The 21130-nt window shown below is 54.9% G+C and overlaps 1 protein-coding gene across 5 annotated transcripts in view; it reads left to right on the top strand.

Annotated features, from left to right (window-relative positions):
* Window positions 1-21130, top strand: part of NCOA1 (nuclear receptor coactivator 1) — a 176600-nt gene that overhangs the window by 154057 nt on the left and 1413 nt on the right. For 3 of the 5 annotated variants that reach the window (XM_065631320.1, XM_065631318.1, XM_065631319.1), the window contains exons 12-21: window positions 1392-1566; window positions 3171-3356; window positions 5250-5376; window positions 9195-9363; window positions 13454-13768; window positions 14595-14696; window positions 16068-16467; window positions 17663-17837; window positions 19299-19482; window positions 20213-20302. In XM_065631320.1, coding sequence (XP_065487392.1) covers window positions 1392-1566; window positions 3171-3356; window positions 5250-5376; window positions 9195-9363; window positions 13454-13768; window positions 14595-14696; window positions 16068-16467; window positions 17663-17837; window positions 19299-19482; window positions 20213-20302 — 1923 coding nt within the window. Of the gene's footprint in view, window positions 1-1391; window positions 1567-3170; window positions 3357-5249; window positions 5377-9194; window positions 9364-13453; window positions 13769-14594; window positions 14697-16067; window positions 16468-17662; window positions 17838-19298; window positions 19483-20212; window positions 20303-21063; window positions 21122-21130 lie in introns of all 5 variants that reach the window. The other 2 variants (XM_065631322.1, XM_065631321.1) reach the window with 1 other exon arrangement.

The following is a 21130-nucleotide window of genomic DNA, read 5'->3' as shown; positions in this document are numbered from 1 at the left end:
GGATGGTGACTCCAGCACTGCCCTGGGCAGCCTGTTCCAATGCCCCACAGCCCTTGGGGGAAGAAATTGTTCCCCACATCCAACCTCAACCTCCCCTGGCGCAACTTGAGGCCGTTTCCTCTGGTCCTATCAACCCCTGCATCTCCAACCTCTTCACAAACCCAACAAGCCACAAAAGAGCTTCACTGCTCCCATTTTAACTCCACTTAATGTCCATTTTGGGTGCCCGCAGCTGCCTCTGTGCCCTCCTTCTCTCTCTGCGTCCAAAATAACCTCCTGCAGGAAGAGATGAACTTGAGGAGATGTATTTCTGCCGTATCGTGGATGTCTCCCTTTTGCTTCAGTTCTCTTTTCTTTGCAAACTTGAGCTTTAAAGGAATTCTGCTTGGTCGAGAAATTACATTATTTGGAAGAGTTGAGATGTGCAGCCGGCTGTAGGAGTTGAATTTGCTGCATTTATTTCTCGCCGTGAGCCCAGGGTCAGGAGGATATTCTGCTTCTCAGGGCTCTTGGCTTAGGATTTGATGGAGAGGATACAGGGGAAAAAGAGAAAAAGTCCGTTCAGTCCATTATAAATGGTAATATTGGTGCCTGCTGCTCGTGGCAACTGGGATTGCCACCAGTTTTTCTGTTAATTACCCCGTGTTAATGGCCAGGCTTTCCCTAATGCTGAGGAGTGGTCCTTCTGGATCGATACAGGTCCTTAAATTCTAAAGCATTTTGTTTCCCTTGAGCTATTTTTTTCTTTTTTTAGCCCAAGCCCATTTATCTCAGCCCCTTTCATCCCAACCCGCTGCTTTACAGCACTGCGTTTTCAGCCACCGGTGCAAATCCCATTCCCAGGAGCTTTCCCATTTATTCGGGTCCCCGGGTATAATATCTACTTTTCCACTCGTAGCGCTGACAAAGCCTGGAAAAACTGGATCATATTTTGATCTGCCGTTGAGGGGAATTACACACCCAAGACCAGTGTCGGTTTTGGACACTCATTCCAAAAAGTCACTTCTGTTTCTTAGGAAAGACCAATTCTTTATTATTAAAATTTCCGCCTAAGTGTATGTATGTTAACAAAGCAAATTATCTCTCGTTTTAAATAGCTGGAGGTTGTGCGTACCATTAATAATTACGCTAATTGCAGCACACAAGCATCTCGAAGCTGCCGCTGAGGACCAGGCTCTGGGGTGGGGACCCGTGTACAGGGAGGACAGTCCTTGTCCCCCCAGGGTCTGCGTGTGGCCGGGCAGGGGACACGGGGCTGGTTCTCCATCCACGCGAGATGCGAAGGGATGGGGGAGCAGCACTGGGGGGCTACGTGGATGCGAAAGCAGCACTCGGTCTGGCGTTTGGGCTCAGTCACCCACCCGTGATGTATTTTTTGTTTCCTTCCGTAGTTTGCTGCCGAACTGGAGCAGCTGGACCAGCTCCTGCCCTCGCTGGAGAAGGCGGCACAGCTGCCCGGCTTGTGCGGAGCGGAGAGAAACGAGAGCGGCGTGGCCGTCAAACCGGAGATGCTGGCAGCCCCCCTGCCACCCAGCGCCACCGCCAGAGCCCCCGCGGGACTCAACCGTACGTGTCCGTCCCCGGGGAACGCCAGGAATCGTCCCCAAAGCGGGTCCCTGCCGGGGGGTGGGAGGGCAGGGTCTCCTCCATCGCCGGCTCTGCTGGGGCAGCACCAGCGTGGATCTGGCCACAGCGATCACAGAATCATTTTGGTTGGAAAAGACCCTCAAGATCATCGAGTCCAACCGTTCCCCAGCCCTGGCACTGCCCCATGTCCCTGAGAACCTCATCTCCATCTGTGCAACCCCTCCAGGGATGGTGACTCCAGCACTGCCCTGGGCAGCCTGTTCCAATGCCCCACAGCCCTTTGGGGAAGAAATTGTTCCCCACATCCAACCTCAGCCTCCCCTGGCGCAACTTGAGGCCGTTCCCTCTGCGTTGAGCCCAGAGGGATGGGGGAGCCGTGCTGGGCCTCCCCACTTTGGGGACACATCAGGGAGGTGACAAAGAGCTGTCATTCCCACCGCTGTAGCCATGAACCGATCCGGCCATCACCTCTGAGCTGAATCCATCACGAGGTTTATCGCTCAAGCCTCACAGTTGCTCACCAAGGAGCCTCTTGACCCAGGGCTGAGATAGTTGGCACCTTCAGCAGCAGGGACACTCGTCATGCTGCGACATAATTAAAAGCGGGGCTGATTGCCTTTGGAGGAAGAGGAATCTCACATCCAAATTAGAGTGGGGAGGAAAGCAAGCATGGTTGAAATGCCAGCTGTTCCTCTCCTGGGTTACAGGGTCCAAAATAGCGATTACCGCCCAGGGGATCTGCCACGAGCCTTGCTGAAGGTGCTGCTGTTGGGTTTCACTCACGTGGGGGGTGGTAACGCGCCCCTGAGCCGGTTCCCGAGGGTTTAGAGGTGCTGCTGGCTGGGAGAGAGGTGCCCAACAGCCGTGGCCAGTGGCCACCAGTTTGCAAAGCTGCCTCTTACGTTTGTTTTTCAGTTCAACGGGAGCATTTGAGACGTGCTCCCTGATGGCAAACTGCAGCTGAGCCTGCAAAAAACCCTATCTAAATAAAAATGAGAATAATGCCAGGCCTAATGACATGGTTTTAATTGATTTAAAGCCAGCAGGTGAGAGCTGCCCATGCGGGGAGCAGTGCTGCTGAGCCTCCCCCGAGCTGCCAGGTTAAGGGGGACGCGGCTCCTGTGCTGGGGTCACCCCAGAGGGAGCAGAGCCTCATTGATGTGGCCTTTCTTACACCCAGTTGATTAATTTTTCTGCCCAGCTGATTATTTTAAGCTGCAGCTTAAAGGAGCTTTGGGGCTTGGGTGCCAGCCCAGCTTCTGGATCCCTTTACCCTCCACACAACAGGCAGGAGCTGCAGTGCTGCCCAGGGGCTGTTGTCACCATCACCTGTTGCACGTGATGCTACCTCAGGGTGGCTGCGGGTGACCGAGCCACACGTGGGACCGAGCTCTCAGCTTCAGGAGAGGTGACATCCCACCACGACCCCCTTCTTGCCCTCCAAACTTCCCGACACCAGCTCCCCTCCTCAGCGAGGAATCTGCCGAGCGCCGGGGATCTCGCAACGAGCCTTGGGGAGAGATCTGACTTGTGCTTTTTTTTTTCCCCTTTTTCTTTTTTTAAATAATTGGATGAATCTCTAGCGATGAACAGCGGGCAGGGTGTGCAGGCTGGTCGGACGCCCTTTGAGTTCTGCGACCCCCTGGAGCCAGCGCAGCTGAGGCCAGTTCCTTGTCCCACCAGCAATGGCAGCAGCCCGCACGCCCGCGGGCCAGCCCAGCAGGGCAGGGGCACGGTCACGGCTCCCAACCCCTTCCCACCCGACACAGGTACGTACGGACACGGGCACCTGCTCCTCGCCGCCTTCTCCGGGTCACGCTGAGGCTTTCCAGGGAGTCCCATGGGTGAAAAGAGGTGGCAAGGTGAAGCTCAAGCATCCTTGTTCACCAGTAGCGAGTTTCCAAGCTGTGCTTATCCACAAAATCAGAGAATTACAGAATCATTTTGGTTGGAAAAGACCCTCAAAATCATCAAGTCCAACTGTTACCCATCCCTCACACCAACCCATGTCCCTGAGAACCTCATGTCCGTCTGTCCAACCCCTCCAGGGATGGTGACTCCAGCACTGCCCTGGGCAGCCTGTTCCAATGCCCCACAGCCCTTTGGGGAAGAAATTGTTCCCCACATCCAACCTCAACCTCCCCTGGCGCAACTTGAGGCCGTTTCCTCTGGTCCTGGCGCTTGTTCCTGGGGAGCAGAGCCCGACCCCCCCCTGGCTCCAAGCTCCTTTCAGGCAGGTCAGAGATCAGAAGGTCTCCCCTCAGCTCCTGTTCTCCAGCTGAACCCCCAGCTCCCTCAGCCGCTCCCATCACCCTTGTGCTCCAGCCCCTTCCCCAGCTCCGTTCCCTTCTCTCAACTCGCTCCAGCACCTCAAGGCCTTTCTTGGCGTGAGGGGCCCAGAACTGCCCCCAGGATTCGAGGTCTGGTTGCCTCAAAGAGGGTCACCCACACCCCAGTAAATGATGCTCTACCTGAGACAATCCACCATCTTCAGCATCAATGAGCCTGGGGACCGTTTTTGAGCAAGACAAGGAAGGATTGGGGACAAGCTGCAGCGTGACCGTGCCATGAGCTGCCACTGGCACTGCCGGTATCCGCCTGTTGCCGAGCAACCTTGTGGCTTTTATTAAGAAATGTCGAGAAATCGAGGAGTGCTCAGCAGGAGCCGCCGTGCCAGAGCGTGCGCTGGGATGCTGAGCATCCTTGAGCTGGACCGTCCTCCCCTCCGGGATCTTATTTTCTGGTTTTTAAAACCAACCCCATGCTCCGGGTGGCACGTGAAGCTGGTGGCTCCTTGTGACAACAGCGAAGACACCGGGCACTGGGTAACCACAGACGTTTTCAAGCAAATAACATCTTTTATTGGGAAAAGAATCAGCACAGCTGAGCTTGGTTAAAAGAAGAGAGATTTTCATCTTCAGCAACCGCCTCCATCAGCATTTCTGTTAGAAACTTGGGGGTTTTGGCAAAGGGACGGCCACCGATGGCACATCCCAATGTGGCATCACCACCCTGGCCAGAAATGTGCTGACCCCTCCGGTTTCCACCTCCCTGGATCTCCACAGGCTGCATCACCCGAGGTGCCGTTTGATCTTCAGTCCCGATTCCTCTTGCAAATGGGATGACGTAAAGTCTCCAGCCTCATAAATCTCTGGCCAGTGCTTGGGCTCCAAGTTCTGCTACAACTTAATTTAATTGTGTTGGCTCTTTTCCCTGTGCAAATTAACTTTCCTCCAGAAGAGAGGCAGGAGATGCTGATGGGTGCGGGCTTTGGGTTTTAAGCTAAAATCTTCAGTAGTAACAATTTGCTTTCAAGAAGAAACCCTCTAACTTGGCTAAATTTTGAAACTCTTGCTAGAAATGTGCTGAAAAGGGAAACTTTTTAATAGCGTTTGCATATACTGAGCGTACAGGGTCATGCACATCTGTTGTGTGTGCGTTATCTGCCTAGATTTTCACCCAGAATTTCATGCTTATAATTAATGGTTGGGAAACCACACCAGCTCTCTGTAACTTTGGGTTGAAAAGAGCTGGAAGTGGTGAATCTTGGCGTCCCTTTTGGGGATGTTTTAGGACACCGCTGGCATCCCGTTGCTCTGAGCTTGCCCAGTGACCCCGGCAGCACTAATATTTCCTCCCCTTGTCCCACTTTTCCCCCCTAGGAATGCCGGAGCTGGAGATGGGGGTGCCAGATCACCAGTTCGGACAGCCGGGAATGGGGGAGCAGATGCCCTGGCCGGATAACGGCATGGCAGCCATGAACCGAGGCGCGATGAATAAACCCGAAGAGTAAGTACGGTGGGGCTGGCACCTTCCTCACCTCTGCCGGGAGAACGTCGGGGTGTCCTGGCAAGAGCTGCCCGGGTCACCTCTCTTAGGGACAAACGTACGAGTAGATGAGGGACGTGGGTTGGGAGGAGACACCTGAGGGATGTGTGGACATGAATAATCCCCAGATCCGTGGCAGAGCTGAGGATACTCCAAGCCCCCGCTGGCCCTTGCCAATATTTGGAGTGATGTTCTCCAGCGTCTCTTCTCGCCGGGGCAGCGGTGGAATCTAGAGAATCACGGGACAGTTTTGTGTTTTCACATGATTACAGCTTTTTGCAGTCCCCACGTGTTTGGCTTCACCTAAAATGATCACAGCTCTAATCAAATAACCCCCGTCTCATCCTCTAACCACCTTTTTTGGGTCCATGCCCCGTGGAGCAGCCAAGGGGTGATGATCTGCCCAAAGAACAACGTCACTCCTTGGCTAGAAACGGGTTGGAGGAGACCGTAGGTCAGATATTTGGGCTGCCAAAGCCCAGCTTTGCAGAGAGGCAGAATTTCCTCTCCTAATTAACATCTTTAGCAGACGAGCACAGTCTCTGTTTTCCCGTCCTGAAGAAGACGTGGAAGAGTTGTAACTGAGCAAGCCGGTAGCCAAACTTCTTTTTCTCGGGGCTAAATTTGGATTAATTTCTCAAAGCTCTTCACTCAGCCCAAGAAGAGAGTTGCCTAAGTGGTCTCCACTGCTGCAACTGGATCTTGGACTTCTGCTGGAAAGGCTTAGCCACTTGTTACTTGAAAGAGCTGGGAGATAAAACAAATCCCCATTTAATTTAGCATTTACATCAGCCTGAGGAAGTAACTTTCCTTTTTAAGCCTTGCCGGTGTCATTTTTTTATGGGATAAATTTGTGGGGCGTACCTGGCAAAAGGCAGAGCTGCTAGAAAAATCAGTCCGTGTTTTAAGCTACGAGTGTTCCTTAAAATGCTGCTTCTGGGGTAAAAATGACCTTCCCTTACTCAGCAGCCGTGTGCTCCAAGCACTGCGTCAGTCTGGCTGGCTGGGGACGCTTCTGTCTCCTTGGCCAGCGCAGCTGTGAGGAAAGGAGCTGGATTTTCTCCCGGCTCCCCCTTCACAGCAGGATTATGGACCGAGGACCGCGGCATTGGCGTGGAAGGTTTGGGATCTGCGTGGATATCGAGGAGGGAAGCGTTTGGCAGCAGCATCCCAGGAGTCCTCAGGTGGGAAAAGCTCCTCGGGTGGTTTTCAAGGCAGAACCCTGGGCCAGGAGACAAGGTCAGACCGGTGGAGCAGCGGCATCTGCCCGAAGCCTGGTGAGATGCGGAGGTAACAAATCTCACATGGTTCCTGCCTTTGGAGAGTGATGGTTTCAACCACACGTTAAAAAACGCAGCCCGGTTAAGGTTTGACAAGGTGATATTTGATTTCCTCGGCATTGAGGAGGGAGAAAGCAAGGAGAACCACGCTGTGTGGTGAGACATCCCCTGGCTCCATCGTCTCCCTACAGCAAACTTGGGTTCTCCACATGGTGGAGCCACCAGTAGAACCAACACATGGACCAGGACCACGAGAGGACAGTGAGCTGAGAGATGGAGGGCTGCTCGTCCTGCTGAGCCTCCATTCCTCCTCAATTAGGGTCTCCGCGCACCGGTGGTTCCTCACAGAGGTTGTGGCCAGAGGCAGCGCTGGAAGAAGCTGGTTCCCAGCTCAGTTTCCTCTCGTATCTTCGGTAACCGTAGGTCTGGTGGAGCATCATGGGTCAGGCCTGCCTTGGCAACATCTTGGTGGGGTCCAAACACTTCCAGCGAGCAGCACAGTGATCAAAATCCAACTTCCACTGCAGCCAAGAGAAGGGATTCTGCTGGGGAAAAGCCTCTGGATGTTGGTCCTCAAGGCCTGCAGATGTGCTCCAGCTGTGGAGGACATGCTCGTCCTGGGAGATGCCCCTGGTCCCAGCCTGTCCCCCCAATGGAGATCACAGTCAGGGCAAGGAGGCGGAGCCTTTGGACTGCAGATGTTACAGGACAAATAAATATATTTTAGCTACAATCAAGCCAGCAGAGATTTGCTTTGGGGGCTGCAAAGGTTTCCCAGCTGGCAGGTTTGCGTCGGCTGGACGTGGGCTGAGGTCCTGGTCCTGTTTAAGGAGCAGCTGGTGCCCTGATCTGGGTGTCCTGGGGAACAGGAGCTGCTTTTTTTAAATTCTCTCATTCCCCAAATCCTCCTCTCCCCGGCTTTGCCTCCTGATAAAGCAGGATGACTGCAACGTCCCCTCTCCGTGTCCCAAGTGCTCTTGTGTCTCCTGCAGCAGACGGACGCCTTGGGCCGGGTCCAGGTCTCCTCAAAGCAAATCCAAGTCACTGTTCTCACGTGTTCCTCTAATCCCCCAGGGTCAAACACGCCACCCGGGGCCGGTTCGGTTGCCGCGGCCCTGGCACCCGGTGCCACCTGAGCTGCCCGAGGTTTCCAGGACATCTGCGTGGGCTGGAGACCTTTCAGAGAACACGCCAGGGAGATGTTTGACGGGACCTCAAGCAGCATTTGATACCATCTCTGCAAGCGGCTGAATGTTTCCTCCTCACCGCATGCGGAATCGGAGTTTTCACCTTCAAACAAAAGAAGCCTGAAGGGTTGTGGTGGATAGAAAATGTTTGCAACACGAAACCAGTGTGACTGGGGACCTGGATCTCCTCTGTCCCTTGTCACCTGCCCGCAGACTCACCTGGAGCCCACCATGGGGGGCAGAGGATGGGGATGGATCTGCAAGCTGGATTGGGCTGCAAAGCAGGATGTGCTGGACGTTTATTCACTATATAAAAATTATATCGTCCCCATGATCTCTTTATAAACCAACTTTTGGTCCGGCACGGGCTGAAGGGATGGCGCCAACCCAAATTTCTCCTCCAGCTGCCTGTTAACGCGGAGCAGCAGCCTGTCCTCCCCTTCCTTTGCAAGAGCGATGCCTGCGCAGCAAACGTTGGCCTCGGCAAGGAAAAAAACAGGGTTTGCTACAAGCAGCAAGGCGCAGGGACCGTGGTTACGGAGTGAAACCAGCCCCACTTTTCCCCTCTGTCTCTCTGCAGTGTGAGAAACCCCAGCGCCGAGTCTTTTCTTTGCCCTGGACGAGGCCGCGTGTGTTGGCGGCAGCGGCCGCGCTCGGTTTGGCTCCGGTTCCATGCTGTACATCTGGTCCTCATCTGGAGCTGAAAGGATAAACATGTCGGCTGCTCGGGAACCGCTGGCACGTTCGAGCCCTCGCCTTTGTGCCTCTCGGCGAGCGTGATGTGCCACGGCTCTGGTCGGCCTGTCAGACCCAGCAAATCCCATTGACTCCAATTAGTCACGTCATTGGAATGTGTCTCATTACATATTAATCTTCTTCCCAAAGAATATCGAGCGAGCTTTGCAGAAATCGTGTTTTTTCGCAGCTCAAACGTTCCTCTTTGCCTTCAGCTGCTTTGCTTCCAGCTGCTCCATCCCAGCCTCCCCGCGTTCGTGCCGGCACAAGTTTTGCTCCGTCTCCCGCTTTCCTCCCCAAAACGCCTGCGGGAGCAAAGCAAAAGCACCCAAGTTTTCTTCCTAAACAGCAAAAAAAATCCCACTTTATGGGCTTCATTTCGTGGAGAGGCTCATCTTTAAAAGCAGGTCTTGGCACAAGGCTTGAGGTGGAGCGGGCTCAGGCGGGACGAGGCCGCGTCCCGCGGGGTTTGGGTGCCGCAGCGGGTGGGAGCGCGTCGCTCGAGCATGTTCCCGCTCAACCTCCTCCCCGCTTCGTACAACCTTAACGATCCTCCCTCCCGCTCCTCTCTCCGCAGCCAGTGCATCACCTCGCAGCTGGACGAGCTCCTGTGTCCCCCCACCACGCCGGAGGGGCGGAACGACGAGAAGGCTCTGCTGGAGCAGCTCGTCTCCTTCCTCAGCGGCAAAGACGAGACCGAGCTGGCCGAGCTGGACCGAGCTCTCGGCATCGACAAACTGGTCCAGGTAAAGAGGGGACCGCTCCCGGAGGTCACACGCGGGGCTCGACGTGGGCGCGGAGGAGGATTCCCAACATCTGGCGGTGACGGGAAGCCAGATGCGAGCGGGAACACACGAGCGCATCAGATTCAGAGGCGATACTTAATACCACGCCGTTCTCTCCCACCCGCCAGTCAAAAAAGCTGGAAAACAGCCGCGGGAAATACAATATCTCGCTTTGCTTTTCAAACGCCATTCCCCGTGGGAACGGGCAGCCTGGTAAAGAGGCGGCCGAGCGGTTTTGTGGTGTATCGGGTGAGCTGGCAGGGTGTCCCGCGTCCCCGCCTCGCTGGGGGGATTAGGGCACGGAGGAGCCTTCCAGCTGGAATCCCACAGCCCGGGATTCCTGAGCTGGGGCTGTGCCGCCTAATTATATATCAAATGGCCTTGCTGGTATGAAAGCGCGCAGCCCTTACCGTCGAGATTGGCTTACAGTGCAGCTGCCCCTCTGGGGTTGAAATGCGGGGTGGGGAAAAAATCAGGTTTGTTTTTAGTGGTGCTGGGGCCCTGGTTTCTGCAGCTGAGCTCCGGTGAGGACTCCCAGTTTGCAGAGATCCGTGGGGGCAGATGCTTTGGAAGGGGCCGAATTAATATTTAGAGTCATAAATACCAAGGCATGGCAGGGGGAGACAGCGAGGAACGTGGAAAATGAGAAAATGCAGACGGATCGGTTGGGGTTTGTCATCGAGCGGTTTCTTTTTCCATGCCCCGTAGCACACGCACGCTTTTTCCAAAACAAGGAACAGAATCGAAAGGTTGTTAATTTATGGGATGTCCTAAGAAAGAAGCTTCTCAGAGCAAATCCCTCGGGCTGCTCCATGCCTGATCCTGCATCATTTAAGCCCGGAGGTGGCAAATCTTCTGTGGCTGCGCTACTGGGAGGTTTTATCTTTTCATCAGCGATTTGAGGGACGTGCGAGTTCAGATATTTGCCACGTCCCTTTTTCTCAAGTCTCCGCATCCAAAATCACCGCCTGCCTTTTTTTTTTTTTTTGCAAATCAGGGATAGTAAGCTCAGCCTCTCTGGTACGGAGGACCAGAGATGCTCTTGCCAAAGATGCAGCTGCAACAGCTCGGTGTTTTCACGAGGGTTTTGCAGCCTCAGCTGGCAGAGCTCCCTGCACCGCTGGATTGAGATGCCCTTGGATGGTACCGAGTGTCCCCACGCCGAGCCGGCGCTTCCCCTGCCAAGCACAACCTGGTTTGGGAGATTATCTCATGTTTGGACCCCGACCCAGCGTCGCTCCCATCCAGGGATCATTTCATTAATGGGAATCTTGGGCTTTTTCTGTGGCTTCAGCTGAACCTCAGAAATATTTTGAAATAGTTCCATGAAATGTGGACTTGAAATACATCTTTAGAGAAACAACACATCAGCATAAAGGCATCTTTGGGAAGAAAACGTGTTATAGTTGGGATGTGTTATTGGCAGGTAGGGGTTCGCATCCCCTGGGGCAGAGTTTGGGGATTTAGTCTGGCTTAACCAAACCCACCATGCGACCACAGGTGGGATGAGGTGCTGGAGATATCTGCACCCAGTTTAATCAGGCTGGAAACCGGGTAATCTGGGGAGAGAAGAGTAAAAAAGCCTCATTTCAGCAGGTCTGTGGTTTCTGGCCATCACCAGCTGCTGTTTTATGTCCTGGTATCTGTATAACCTCCATCTTAATTAATCTTAAGCGATTTATTTTCCCCCACCACCATCTTAATTGATCCTAAGCAGTATGTTTTCCCCCTCACCGTTCCCATATCCTCATCCCTGCCTCAGTCCTTTGGTGGGCACCATCTCACCAAATCCCCGAGGCGGTGGGATTTGAGGGTGGTTTGTGTGTGCCGTTTCCTTCAACACAACTTGCTCTTAGTCTGTGGGACTCGGATTAAGGATTCTGGCTCCTCGGTGTTATTTCTCACAGCTCAAACACCACATTTCTGTGCCTGAGCCAAGCTGGAGCAGCGCAGGTCTTCTTATTTGCTGGTGTGGAAACCGTCCCCCAGCTGTAATAAGGCTCGAATTCACAGGAGCGGTTGTTTTAGGTTGGTGCAAAAGTAATTGTAGTTTTGGACCGTTAAATTTAAATCATTATAACCACGCTCAAACACATCTTTATTAATCAAAATAAGAACAATTACAATCAACACATTTCTGCCAACGAGAAATAAGTTTGTTCCTGTAGCATAAAAATCTGTGCTTGGGGATTCTACGAGCTCTTTAAAAGTATTTTCTGCATCCTGCTGGTTGTGGAAGCGTTTTCCCTGCAAAAAGTTGTCGAGATGCTTGAAGAAGTGGCGGTCGCTTGGCGAGAGGTCAGGTGAACGTGGCGGACGAGGCAAAACTTCGTAGCCCAATTCGTTCAACTTTTGCAGCGTTTGTCGTGCGACGTGCGGTCGGGCGTCGTCGTGGAGAAGAATTGGGCCCTTTCTGGTGACCGATGCCGCTGCGGGCATTGCGGTTCTGGTGCATCCCACCGATTTGCCGAGCAGACTGCTCAGATGTGGCCGTTTTGCCGGGATTCAGAAAGCTGCAGTGGATCAGATCGGGAGCAGAGCATCAAACCGTGACCTTTTGTTGGTGCAAGTTTGGCTTTGGGAAGTGCTTTGGAGGTTCTTCTTGGCCCAACCACTGAGCCGGTCGTCGCTGGTTGATTTATAAAATCCACTTTTCATTGCACGTCACAATCCAATCGAGAAATGGTTCATTGTTGCATAGAATAAGAGAAGACAACGCTTCAAAACGATGATTTCTTTGATTTTCGGTCAGCTCATGAGGCACCCACTTACTGAGCTTCTTCACCTTTCCGATTTGCTTCAAATGCCAAACGACAATAGGATGGTCGACGTTGAGTCTTCAGCAGCTTCTCGTGTAGCTGTAAGAGGATCAGCTTCGATGGATGCTCTCAATGGGTCGTTGTCACCTTCCCATGGTGGCCACCATGCTCCCCTTCAAGGCTCTTGTCTCCTTGGTGAAACTTCTCGAGCCACCACTGCACTGTACGTTCGTCAGCAGTTCCTGGGCCAAACGCGTTGTTGATGCTGCGAGTTGTCTCCGCTGCTTTACGACCCATTTTGGCCTCGAATAAGAAAATCACTGGGATTTGCTTTTTGCCTAACATCATTTCCATAGTCTAAAAGAAATATAAAATAAACAGCAAGTAATAAGTCAGTAGCAAAAAAAAACATAAAGCGAGAAAAGCTCATTAAAATGATGCATGACATAACCACCTTTATTTAGGAATGTATTCCAGTATCAAACGGGAAATTTCAATGATGCAAAACTCGCGATTTCTTTTGCACCAACCTAATACTATGGCTCAGGTCCTTGGAGGTCACCTGTGTCCGAGGTGCTTTTGGGGCAGATGGTGACTCTTCCTCCAGCTGAGCTTCCCTCCGAAGCCACATAAAAATAGGAAAGGAGAGGGAGAGTACAAACTATTTCCCCTGTTCAGGCTGATCCGCCAAGACTTAGGTTGGGTCCAGCTGGGCGTGCTGATGTTCGGAGACCAGATGAGCAGCTTGGCATAGCAAACCCTGCGGAGAAAGGCAGAGAGAGGCAGAGGAGGGCAGGGGAACAAAGAGGAAGGCAGATGAAGGCAGGGGAAGGCAGAGGAAGGCAGGGGAAGGCAGAGGAAGGCAGGGGAAGGCAGAGGAAGGCAGGGGAAGGCAGAGGAAGGCAGGGGAAGGCAGATGAAGGCAGGGGAAGGCAGATGAAGGCAGGGGAAGGCAGCAATACCTGCCGCTCCCCTGCAATCCCCTGCCAGCCCAGAGACATCAGCTGTGAGCCCTTCTGAAAAGCCTGGCCTTGGTTTTGGCTCCCAAGCAAGCCAAAAGAAATAATTCATATCCCTCTAAGGTTTGCAAAGCCCTGGGGAGCGGGCGTTTAATGCCCTCCTCCACACGGTGCTCATCCCAGGGATGCGGGTTCCAGGCAGCAGCATCCTCAGGAGTGAGCTGCCCCGTGCCAGGCACGTCCCCCCGTCCCCTCTGAGCACTCCCAGGAGAGAACAGCTACCGGTGGGGCTCCAAAGTGATATATTTACCTCCTCCCTTTTGCTTTCACCAGGGCGGCGGGCTGGAAGCCCTGACAGAACGGTTCCAACCCCAACAAGCCACCCCGCCGCTCATGATGGAGCAGAAACCTGGCATGTACCCCCAGCCTTACTCCTCCGCCTCTCCCACCGCCAGCCTCCCCGGCGCCTTCCCCGGCATGGTGAGGCAGAAGCCGTCGTTCGGAGCTGTGCCGGTGCAGGTCCCTCCGCCCCGCGGCGCCTTCCCCACCACCATGGCCATGCAGCCCCGGCAGACGCTCAACAGGCCCCCGACGGCCCCCAACCAGCTGCGACTTCAGCTGCAGCAGCGGCTGCAGGGCCAGCAGCAGGTAATTCACAGGATCCCAGAATGTCAGGGGTTGGAAGGGACCTCGAGAGCTCATCCAGTGCAATCCCCCCGCCGGAGCAGGAACACCCAGATGAGGTTACACAGGAAGGTGTCCAGGCGGGTTGGAATGTCTGCAGAGAAGGAGACTCCACAACCTCCCTGGGCAGCCTGGGCCAGGCTCTGGCACCCTCACCATGAAGAAGTTTCTTCTCATATTTAAGTGGAACCTCCTGTGTTCCAGTTTGCACCCATTGCCCCTTTTCCTATCACTGGTTGTCACCGAGAAGAGCCTGGCTCCATCCTCGGGACACTCCCCCTTTCCATATTGATCCCCATGAACGAGTCACCCCTCAGTCTCCTCTTCTCCAGCTCCAGAGCCCCAGCTCCTCAGCCTTTCCTCACACGGGAGATGCTCCACTCCCTGCAGCATCTTCGTGGCTGCGCTGGACTCTCTCCAGCAGTTCCCTGTCCTGCTGGAACTGAGGGGCCCAGAACCGGACACAATATTCCAGATGCGGCCTCACCAGGGCAGAGCAGAGGGGCAGGAGAACCTCTCTGACCTACTGACCACCCCCTTCTAATCCCCCCCAGGTCCCATTGCCCTTCCTGGCCACAAGGGCCCAGTGCTGGCTCATGGTCACCCTGCTGTCCCCAGGACCCCCAGCTCCCTTTCCCCTCCACTGCTCAATTCTTTCCCCTTCCACATCCCCGAGGGGACGGAGGGACCCTCAGTCCCACCTGCAGCCCCCACATCCGGATCGGAAGGGATGGGAAGCTTCTGAATCTGAGTTTTTAAGATGTCCCTGGGTTTTTTTCCTCCTCTCCAGCTGATCCATCAAAACCGGCAAGCGATCCTCAACCAGTTTGCAGCCAGTTCCCCGGTGGGCATCAACATGCGGGCGGGGATGCAGCAGCAGATCACGCCGCAGGTAAGGGGGATGCAGCATGGAAAAAAGTCATCGAATCGTCAAATCCCAGGTTGGAAGGGACCACAGGGATCATCTGGTCCAACCTTTCTTGGCAAAAGCCCGGTCTAGACAAGCTGGCCCAGCACCCTGTCCAGCTGAACCTTAAAAATGTCCAGTGTTGGGGAATCCACCACTTCCCTGGGGGGATTATACCATTATTTGTGTCATGAAAATTTTCCCCCTTATGTCCAAGTTTCCCTCCTGGGTCCAAATTAGGGGTTAATCCTCATGTCACCTGGTTCGCACAATCTGGTCTCTTTAATTAATGGGACAGAAAAATTCTCAGCATGCAGAGAGATGTCTGCAAGATGAGCTGCTGTAGGTTGGGTTTTTTTGCTTCAGCCTTAATTCCAGCTCCTCCACCTGCTTAAGGTATAAATACTTCGTTATTACTTAGACGATGATGTGCTAACGCATTTAATTGAGAAGGATCTTTAGGAAATAGATGCCATCCTTTAAATACCAGAATCTCTAGTCAATCTTCTTAACGATCCTGCAAATCCCCCAGGCCCTAAAGTTCTTGTTTGGCTTCTAATAAAGTGGATAAAACATCTGGGTGCGAGGAGAAGTTGGAAAGCGTAGCTGAGTTCTGGTGGCTTTATTCCATTTTTTGGAGAAGCCTTTGCATTTTTGTGACGTCCCCGCTACGCCGTGGGGAGCGTCAGTGAGGAATAGGGACGGAACGGTTCCCGTCATAGCTCTGATTTCAGCCGCTGATGGCTTTGTCAGGCTTTTTAAGGTGATTAATTCCAACACATCTGGCTCGGCCACAGGGGGAATGAGCCCGTGGTGATGGCAAAACTTGTGAGATTTTTTTTTTTTTAAACATTTTGCAACTGAACGAGTCCAAGTCAGGAATCCTGGGCTCTGGCTCATGGGATCATAGAATCATAGGATCATTTTGGTTGGAAGAGACGCTCAAGATCATCGAGTCCACCCATAACCCAACTCCAGCCCTAAACCAGAATCATTGCAGTGAGGGCACAAGTGGGTCCCATGGGGGAGAGGGGTGGTTGGGGGCAGCCAGGTGACCCACATTATCTTTTCCCAGCATGGGGGACTCTCTGGCCCCTGTAGTTTTGCCATTAGGCACATCCAGAGGCCAAACTTTCAATATCACCAACCTGCTCTGCCCTGCGGCGGCACAAAAAAGCCGATTTACAGCATTTCGGGGTTTTTCCTGCTTTCCTCGCAAACCGAGGACGAGTGTCCCGAGCCGGGGAAGGTGAACACCCGCAGCCCTCGCGCCGGGAGGTGGAGGGGAATTCTGAGCTGTTTGCCAGAACCGGAGGGCAACGGTGATAACTGAGGCGTCCCCCTCCTTCCCCACAGCCTCCCCTCAATGCCCAGATGCTGGCGCAGCGGCAGCGCGAGCTCTACAGCCAACAGCACCGGCAGCGGCAGCTCATGCAGCAACGAGCCATCCTGATGAGACAGCAAAGCTTCGGGAACAACCTCCCCCCCTCCGCCGGGCTCCCGGTGCAGATCGGAGCCGCTCGCTTGCCCCAAGCACCCCCTCAGCAGTTCCCTTACCCCCCAAATTACGGTACGAGCCCAGGAAACCCTCCCACCTCCACCAGCCCCTTCTCGCCGTTGGCATCCAACCCCGAGGCCGCGCTGGCTAACCGCGGCAGCATGGTGAACAGAGGGATGATGGGCGCCGTCGGAGGACAGTTCGGCGCCGGGATGACCCCGCAGATGCAGCAGAACATCTTTCAGTATTCGGGATCGGGTACGTAGAGCCGTTGGGTGCACGGGAAAGGCGTCCGGCAGTGGGGAGGGAGAGGCGGGGGCAGAGCTGGGACCCCCCAGGATGCTGAAAATGCTCATCTCTCACCCCGGGCTTCATCCCCGACCATCTCACCCAGCCTGAGAACTGGTCTGCTCTCTGGTCTCCACCTCCCAAGGGGACATTTTCTGGTTGAATCTCGAAAAAAAAAAATAAAAGATCATAGAATCATAGAATCACAGGATGGTTTGGGTTGAAGGGCCCTTCCCAGCCCCCCCAGTGCCCCCCCTGCCATGAGCAGGGACATCTGCACCAGCTCAGGTTGCTCAGAGCCCCGTCCAGCCTGGCCTGGGATGTCTCCAGGGATGGTTCATCCACCACCTCTCTGGCCAACCTGGGCCAGGCTCTCACCACCCTCAGCACAAACAATTTCTTCCTCGTGTCTGGTCTGAAGATACCATCTGTGTAAATAATTCCCTCTTTCCTTGCAAATTGAACTGCAAGACAATGCTTTAAAGTGCACTTCCTTAAAACTCCCTGCTCTGAAAACGGCCAAGGCCGTGCTGAGATGGCTGGAACGGGCTGCAGGCAGCTCGCACCGCTCGTGTGGGCACCCAGCTCGTAGGAGATGGGTGAGCCAGCACGGACTTCGTGCAGACGGGTCAAGCATCAGTGCAGGGTCTCAGTGAGGCAGACATACCTGACGAGCAGCGAAAATGACAGTGTGGCTGCAGGAGCCCTGCAGAAACCTCCTTTGGCATCATCATCACATCGTTCCCCTGGTTGTTTTCTAGCCGGGTGTGATGCTAAAGAGGAACATCTGCTGATGGAAAACACTTGAGGAGGGGGTTTCCCTGCTCATTCATCTCTGAAATGTTGCCATTTGAGCAATACAGCTGCTCGAAATGAAAACCAGAGACCCCGAGACCAAACGTCATAGTATGATTTTGGGTGGAAAAGACCCTCAAGGTCATTGCGTCCAACAGTAACCCCACCCCTGGCACTGCCCCATGTCCCTGAGAACCTCATCTCCATCTGTCCAACCCCTCCAGGGATGGTGACTCCAGCACTGCCCTGGGCAGCCTGTTCCAATGCCCGACAGTGGGAAGAAGCAGCCCCGCTGTTGCAGGGGAGGAGGAAGGAACAGGGGTTGCTGCGGGGGGGTCTCGGCACCGCTGACACCGTCTGTCCTCCCCAGGCATGGGTCAGCAGAGCGAACCCACCTTTGCCCCGTCGCTCAGCCCCAGCAGCCCCTTGATGTCACCGCAGCTCCCGCCGTCGCAGAGCCCCATGCTGCAGCCGGCGCCACCCACACCGGGCTACCAGTCACCGGACATGAAGACCTGGCAGCAAGGAGCCATGGGGAACAGCAAGTAAGATCGTGGTGGGGACAGCCTGGGTGACACGGGTAGAATCACAGAATGTCAGGGATCGGAAGGGACCTCGAAAGCTCATCCAGTGCAATCCCCCCGCCGGAGCAGGGACACCCAGATGAGGTTACACAGGAAGGTGTCCAGGCGGGTTGGAATGTCTGCAGAGAAGGAGACTCCACAACCCCCCTGGGCAGCCTGGGCCAGGCTCTGGCACCCTCACCAGGAAGAACTTTCTTCTCATCTTTAAGTGGAACCTCCTGTGTTCCAGTTTGCACCCATTGCCCCTTGTCCTATCACTGGTTGTCACCCAGAAGAGCCTGGCTCCATCCTCCTGACACTCCCCCTTTATATATTTATAAACATTAATGAGGTCACCCCTCAGTCTCCTCTTCTCCAGCTCCAGAGCCCCAGCTCCTCAGCCTTTCCTCACACGGGAGATGCTCCACTCCCTTCAGCATCTTCGTGGCTGCGCTGGACTCTCTCCAGCAGTTCCCTGTCCTGCTGGAACTGAGGGGCCCAGAACCTGGACACAATATTCCAGATGCCGTCTCACCAGGGCGAAGTAGAGGGGCAGGAGAACCTCTCTCAACCCAGAAGGTGACACTGAGGTAGTGGTCACCACCAGGTGTGTTGGCAGGGGCTGTGGTGCCTCTAGGTGACACCTGGCTGGGGACACGTGCCGAGCTCAGGCTGTGTCCTCCTTCCACGATGTCCTCCAGAAGACCCCCTCAGCCCATGTCCTCGTCATCACCTTGACGCAAAGCCCACAGCAGTTAAATGAATGAGCATGTGTTGAGTAAGACATGAAGCAGGTCTTTGGCTTCTAATATAAGAAGTGGCTTAATTAGGTGTCACTAAAGTGGCCTAAGGAAACATGACAATAAACCAAGTCAAGACCAGCGGTCCCAGGTCACCGCATGACCTTCTTAAGGTGTGTCCAGCTCTGACTCATGGAGGCGAATTGAAGAGTCACCAGACTTGTTGCCTTTTTTGGCATGAGTCAGGTTTGAGCTTCTGATGTTCAGAAATGGGGAAAAATAAACCAAAAAGCTCACCTGGGGGATGCCTTGGGTGTGTGCAGGTAGCTCAGCTGACCCGTCTTGCTCAAGCAGCGTGGAGCAGGTAACTGGGTGGGATGAGGTGGGATCCTTCACCTCACCTGGCGATGGAGAGTTGTCTTCCTGCCTGGAGCAGAGTGGGGACGGTCGGGTGTCGAGGAGGACACTGGAAGGACATGAAGGGGACAGCTCGGTGTCACACGGACCAGGGCTTTGCATCTGACTGGCCCTTAATCCAGCCCAAAGCCCCGTAACGATCCCTCTCTCGGCACTGGAGGTTCTCCTGCTCTACCCCATCACACCGAGAGCCACCTCCTTTCCTCCTGTCCCTCCCGCTGTCCCCAGGGACCTGTCAGCACCTGCTGCGGACACCCGAGTAACGTTTTTTTTTCCTCTTTCCCAGCGTTTTCGGCCAAGCAGGACAGAACCAGCCGGCACCCGCTCAGCAGGGCATGTACAACAACATGAGCATCACTGTCTCCATGGCAGGAGGAAACACCAACGTCCAGAACATGAACCCCATGGCCGGACAGATGCAGATGAACTCGCTGCAGATGCCCGGGATGAATTCCATGTGCTCGGAGCAGGTCAGTCCCTGCTCCTGGGACGGTCACCAGCTCCGGTGTCCCCTTCTCTGGCCCTGGGGGTACCAGTGCCCAAAGGGGGACGCGGCAACGGTCCAGCCGCCTCCGCATGGTGCTCTGGGGTGTCCCATGTGTCCTTGGGGGGTGCAGGGATGTGCTGAGCATCTCCAGAACTTCCAGCCCTCATGGTGGGTCCATTTGTAGCCACGTGTCCCCGGGGAGCTGTGAATGGGAATGGGAAATGGAGAATGGGAACGGTTGGATACGGACCTTTCCAGGAGATCCTCCCTGGCCAGATCAAGATGCCTCCAGCTTTTTTAGCTGCCGGGGTTTGTCTCAGTGCCGTGAAGCTCCTGGAGGACACACTTGCCTCGTTGGTTTGGTGCAGGAGCATTGCGGGCCAGGGCTCACAGCCTCCCCGGGGAGAAGCCACAGGGCTCGGCGATGAGGGAGCGAGCTGGGTGACATTTCATGCTCCCTGGTGGGGTGAGACACCCCCAGGGCCAGCAGCAGCCCCAGGCGAAGCTGCAGGGGGTGGGGAGACAGCTGAACAAGGTCCCAGCTGCTCCCTAGGGTCCCCCCAAAACCCTGCAGCTCACGGTGCAGGGAGGGTGCTGGCAGCACAGTCACCCCCTCTCCTCCCCAAATCCCCCAAAAACTGAGCTCAGGAAGGTAGCGATTGTCCCTCCAACATCCAGGAGCCCTGGCTGAGCCTTGATTTTGCTTTTGCCAGGTAAATGACGCGGCGCTGAGACCCTCAGGCCTTTACTGCAACCAGCTTTCCTCCACTGACCTTTTGAAAACGGAAGGAGATGGGGCGCAGGTCAGTAAGAAACTGCTAAGCACATCTCAGGTACCCCCAGGAGTTTAAAATCCCCCCCCGAAAAGGCTGAACGTCCCCGGCCGTACCGGGGTTTCCACCGGAGCTGGCCCCGCACAGCAGGGTCAGGCTGAAGCCACCGGCGTTGGGTGACAGCCGGCCCGTGGGGACGTCGGTGCCACTCACAAACCCTCTTTGCATCCAAACTCGCGCCGCTGCCGTCACCGTTTTCACCGGCGTGGAAGAGCGGGGTGACACCGCAGCCGAGCTGGAAAACAAAAATAAACGAGAGTTGGTGCTAAACACCCCTCGCCCCGGCTCACCGTCACCCGGGAGGGTTTCTTTCCTAGGCTTGGCCGTCACCGGTGGCCCCTGTGTCACCGTGGGGCTGTCACCGGCGAGGAAATTTGGCCGGGGGAGGCCGTGGGGACGGCGTCTGCCCCCGTCCCTCTGCGCAGCGCCGATGATGCCACCGCTTCGTCCCCGGCTTCGCCGCGGCGTCGCCGGCCCCTTCCCCGCTCCGCAGAGCCCGCGGGGCCGCGCCGGCAGCACCGCCGACGCACCAAAACTCTTTTTGAATTTCCACCAAACAGCCGCGCTGGACCTCGCTCACCACCGCAGCCACCCCACAAACCACCTTCCCCCAGGGGATGCCAGGCTTGGGGCTTTTTTTTTCCCCAAAAAAACCTCATTTTTTTAATTTTTTTTTTTTTTTTAATTTTTGGACCCGAGCCGAATGAGTTGCAGCGGTTTTCTTTTTATAGGACAAGAAGACAGAAGAGTTCTTCTCTGGGGTGGCTCCAGACTAGAGGAAGTTCTCTAGTGAGTTCA

Source organism: Caloenas nicobarica, chromosome 3, assembly GCF_036013445.1.
Source record: "Caloenas nicobarica isolate bCalNic1 chromosome 3, bCalNic1.hap1, whole genome shotgun sequence".
NCBI lineage: Eukaryota > Metazoa > Chordata > Aves > Columbiformes > Columbidae > Caloenas > Caloenas nicobarica.
This window is presented reverse-complemented; position numbering and strand designations above follow the sequence as displayed.